The sequence below is a fragment of the Trachymyrmex cornetzi genome, unplaced genomic scaffold, assembly GCF_001594075.2.
Source record: "Trachymyrmex cornetzi isolate Tcor2-1 unplaced genomic scaffold, Tcor1.1 scaffold129, whole genome shotgun sequence".
NCBI lineage: Eukaryota > Metazoa > Arthropoda > Insecta > Hymenoptera > Formicidae > Trachymyrmex > Trachymyrmex cornetzi.
This window is the reverse complement of record NW_017295861.1, coordinates 3,105,956-3,111,040: the sequence shown is the minus strand read 5'-3', so window position 1 is coordinate 3,111,040 and position 5,085 is coordinate 3,105,956. Positions and strand designations below refer to the sequence as shown.

The 5,085-nt window shown below is 36.1% G+C and overlaps 1 protein-coding gene across 1 annotated transcript in view; it reads left to right on the top strand.

Moving 5' to 3' along the window:
- Positions 1 to 414: 414 nt before the first annotated feature.
- Positions 415 to 5,085, top strand: part of LOC108770543 (dipeptidase 1) — a 143,647-nt gene continuing 138,976 nt past the window's right edge. The window contains exon 1 of the mRNA XM_018522174.1: positions 415 to 756. Within this exon, the coding sequence (XP_018377676.1) occupies positions 415 to 756 (342 nt within the window). The remainder of the gene's footprint in view (positions 757 to 5,085) is intronic.

Sequence of the window (5,085 nt, the reverse complement as noted above, 5' to 3'; positions counted from 1 at the left end):
ATCAGTCCGGGTTGTAATGCGGTGCATTAATTCGAGTGGGATGCAGGCGCGAGTCGGGCGCGAATGCGGGCGACGTTCGCGGTTCACGTTCCCACTTGACGAATTGATGCACTCGCGAATACACCTCCCGCACATAAACTTCTCATACGCAATAATTGCACAGGTACGGGTAGGAGATGGGCTAGAGGGGACCCGATGCTCGCAGAAAGAAGGAGAGAGCACAAGGTATAGTTAAATGTGGTGAGGATGGACCCGTGCGAAGAGGGCCGCGCGACAGAGACAAGGCTCGGCGAGGCCGCGGATTCGATCGCGTATCGCGCGCCACGCAGCATTAGGATGCAGTGATCGGGAGAGGGTGGTGGTGGTGTGGTGCGAGGTCAGGCGAGAGGAGGTCCGCGAGAGTGGACGACGACGATGCATCACGCCGGCGGTGGCGGTGGTGGTGGCGGCGGCGGCGGCGGAGGCGGCGGTGGAGGGAGCGGGGGGGGCGGTGTCGGCGGTGTCGGCGGTGTCGGCGGTGGTGGCGGCGGCGCCGGTTACGGAGGCGGGCCGCAGGAGCGCGTTCACCAAGCTCCAAGAGCGGTCCAGCCTGATCAAAAGTGTCCCTACGAGACCTACCAGGCGCAAATCCCGGACTGCTGCGCGGCTGCGGTAGCGGCGCAAGATCCGTACCCACGGCCGCCCAGTGGCTACGACGCCAGGTGCTACGACGAGTGCCATCGCAGGACGCCGTATCAAGAAGAGTCCTATCCTCAGGTATGAATTTTATTAGTTCGACCGTATCAACCCTCCGAACCTGAACTGAAAATTTGGAACACATTTACTGGATCTCTAAAATCCATTTAATTTATATTAATTAATCCGGGAGCGCGGTCACATGGTTTTTCTGCATAAATGATCATCCAGGATATTTTAACACCCCAATTAAAATTACTATCATTAATAACATATTGTATGCTATTGATTATTTTCCAATTTATATTAGCATTTGAGAATATTAATGATACGAATTTAATCACAATTTTCTGAAAAAGCAAGTAGAAACCAAACAAATATTAAATAAAATAAAACACGTTAAGTAGCTTACATTATAATAATATTTCTAAAACAAAGGTTTTAATTAATGTAATGCTTCTTTATTGCGAATTTTCAATGGAATTGCATATTTAAAGATTCAAAAAGAATAATTATTAAAACAGATAGAAAATATGTTAAACAATACAAAGCAATATTTTATAATAATTTAAATTTTTTTCCGCCGGAGTATAAAAACACTTCAGCTGTTGAATTGTCGACGCCAAAATCTGTAACACAGTTCCTGACGTTGAGTCAGTGAAATCCATTTAATTTATGCTAATTAAATTCGTATAAAAAGAATTAATACTAAGTACATTTTAATAAGAATAATCCAATTTTTCCATGTAAAATAAAGAAGATTGAATTGTTCAACATTTTTGATAAAAAGATTTATAATTGAGTAAGTCTAATAAACCCACCGTCAGTTCCGCAGAGTTAACGATATTCAGTGTGTCACGCAAAGTTCATAATCCCTCGTGATTTTATATGAACTTACCGATATTATTTTCTCATTCTTCGCGTATACAAGTTCGAAGCATAAAAATATTTTATTTAAAAAGTACGAAGCAAGTTATGTATATAACGGAAAAATATGCCTTCTCAAATATTGCAAAGAAATTCGGTCGTTAAATAAGAATGCATTAGACACGGTTGCTCTGATTGCGCATGAAAACATACGAATATTGTATAATAAAAAACTTTTCGCCAGCACAACAGACTGATTTGTGTTACTAGTAGTGGAATTACTAGTTTTCGATTGCTTAAAAAATTCGATCAGTATTGCCTTTTCGTTCGGAATTACATTATAGTTATTATTACTACTAGATATGTATTATGGAATTATTCGAAATGAATTCCGATCGGAATTATTCAATTATTCTCTAGATTTCTATTGTGTTTCCTAGGGAAAACGAAATAATTCCAATCGGAATGACGGAATCCTTTCCGATTCCTTCCATGATAGGTGCTTTATTCTCGTGTATCCATCAAATTACATGTGAACAAATGAAAAGTTTTAATAGAATAACTAGATAAAATTTAACTTTGGAAGTAGTTTTGAAATATATTTACGTAGCACAAACGAATAAATTCCATTCATACTTTTTGTCTGTATCTTCATGAATAAATGGCACGTTTTTCGTAAAAATATTTAACGAGTAATATATAAATTTGCTTTTCTGTCGTTATAAGCTAAAATTGATATTGATAATTAAGATAAACTATATAATTTATCTTAATGCGATTAATACCGCGGTTATTCGCATTGAACTTTGGTGGTACAAAGTGCCACTGCGCAAATTGATGTCGATTAAATTTGATATCCCCTCTAGGTATTACACGATAATTATCCAATAGAATCGAACGAGTTCACCGTTTTATAATGTAACCGCTCGAGTCTGGTATTTATGATTATCGAAATGGCGAAAATTGAATTTGCTGCTTCCATGGAAATAGGAGCTTAGTTAACGTGGAAAGGGCAGACTTTAAGATCGCCATGATTCAGCGAACTGAAACGATCGCTATCCGATAATACGAATCGCGAGAAGTTTTCATGCATAATAATGTGCCTCACCTTCTCTGATATTAAAGATGTAAGAAAAATTATTTATGAGATGCAATCTATAATTCATATCGCAACACATAAACAAGACAAAAAGAATTGTCATCGCTCTTTTTCAAGAAAATATAAACTCACCTTACTAAAAATTATTAATGTAATATATAACTTTTTAAAAAAATCGGCATAAAAAAATAAAATAAGATATCGAGCGTTTTCAAATGCTGTTCAATAAAAATGCACTAAGCTCAAAAGAATACGCCTCTAAATCTTCCACCCACCATTTCCGAATACTCCGTATATTTTGTCGCACAACGCAGAAGACAAACAACTACAATTAGAACTATCCGGGCGGTACGTAAAGTAGAAAAAGAATGCAGCCTCGAAATACTCTGAAATCGAAGTTTAATGCAACGTCGTCGCTAAAAGCGTCGCATCGCTAATCGCGCGACGAGGTTATTTTTTTCCACCCGTCAACTCGACGGCGTTTATTAATACGATGCTCGTAGGAAAAGAGGCTCGGTATTTATCTCCGGATAGTCTCGTCAGCGAGAGAGGTTCCTAATAGCCGTACGTCACGAGTTTCGTCTCTTCGCTTGCGCAAATTCAGCTAGAGCCCGCTTTAACTTCTCCGCGGGAATCTTCGAAGAGCTATTACGGGTTTTCGGTATCCGAAAATTGATTCGGCCCGGCGCGCTTCAGCCCTCCAAGTTTCACCATACGAGCATTAGTACGGACTATCGATTCGACGGAGGTCGTTTCCGTCGCGAGATCACGTCCCGTAGAATCGCGAAAATGAGACGGTAAATTGAGAATAAAATCGACGTTATTTGGATTGAATTAATTATCGCGCGAAATAGAATACGAATAGTATCAATATTTTGCTTTCTACATTGAATACTTTTAAAAACGATGTAATCGTGCGTGAAAATAGCTAAAGGATAAGATCGACGTAATATCGAAGCTTCGGATAAAGATGCACCGAGTTGCATTGATTGTTTTCGTTTAAATTCGATTGTTCAGCAGATCTTCGCCTTTATTGTGTATCATGAGCATTAATATCAACATTTACGAACGAGAAATATCGAGTATGTTATAGAAGAAAATGTCGATACTTACGGTATTTAAAATCAAAAAGTAAAAGTATCGATATCCTATTAAATTTCGACATCTCTAGCCGCGAGCGAGCCACACGTAGCCTGCGGACCCAATTTCGCAAATGCATAACGCATACACAAAGCGATCACGTGCCGATCATCTGTCCACCCCTCGATATTTTCTACGGAATGATATCGCCGCAGGTGACTTCTCAAACGTGCACTTTCTCTATTTAATTACACTGCTGTATTATTTTTCTTCTAAAAAGGATTTATTAATACAGAATTAGAATTACAAGAGAATTTTTGAAACTTTAACCCTAATCGACATTCTTTCCAAAACTTGCCTAACTGGTATAGTAAAGTCCATTTTAGAGAGCAAAATCCAAAAAATAATACTAACTTAAAATTATGTAAGGTTGTGAAAAATATTTGTTATGAACAATTTTTCATAATGTATAGTGAAAGCAAAAAGTATTCGTACAAGGAAATTTTTTACAAAAAAAAGTCTTATTTATAGAAAATAAATATTAATTAACAATTTTATACAATGAATACATTCTGTTTTAACATAAACAAATGAGCTTCGCATGTATTCTTGATTTTAAAAGCTAAATTTTTTGACTGTACGAATACTTTTTGAGCATTCAAACAATGTAATTTTTAATTTTTGCTTATTTTGCAAATGAAATGTTTTCTATAATTAATACACATTTTTTTGGTATATGTAATTTTTAAGAAACATACAGTCTATTTTATTCTTTACAAATAAATTGTTAATTACCCAACAAGAAATGATTGTATTAAACGTCGAAACAATGCCAAATTGGTGTTGAAATCATCGTATCGATATTGATTCGATATCAATCCGATGATTCATTTCTTGCTGGATAATATTTACTTTTTAAAAATAAAGTTTTTTTATAAATAAATTTTTAAAAATAAATTTTTTTTAATATTTTCTCTGTATGAATACTTTTTGCACTCACTGTAAATGAAGAAAATATCTGAGTACACTGGAACGCGAATTAGAGTTAACAAGACAGAAAAACAATAGAGGGGTAATTAAAAATATTAATTTTTCAGAATAAAAGATTTTTTCCAAAACAATGTTATATATTTTCTCATTTATCATATGACAGTTTTTCTCAGTTAATTTTTTTTTTATCTGAATAAAGAATATTTCATACTTTTATTTAAATAAAGATACACGCAACTTGTCATACATTATTATTACATTAAGTACGTATCATTTTGCGAGACTGATCGAATTTACAAAGCTTGGGAAGGATACGGCAAATCTTTAAAAATCAGTAAACTATCGATCGAATGCGTTGTTCAAAAGACATTATC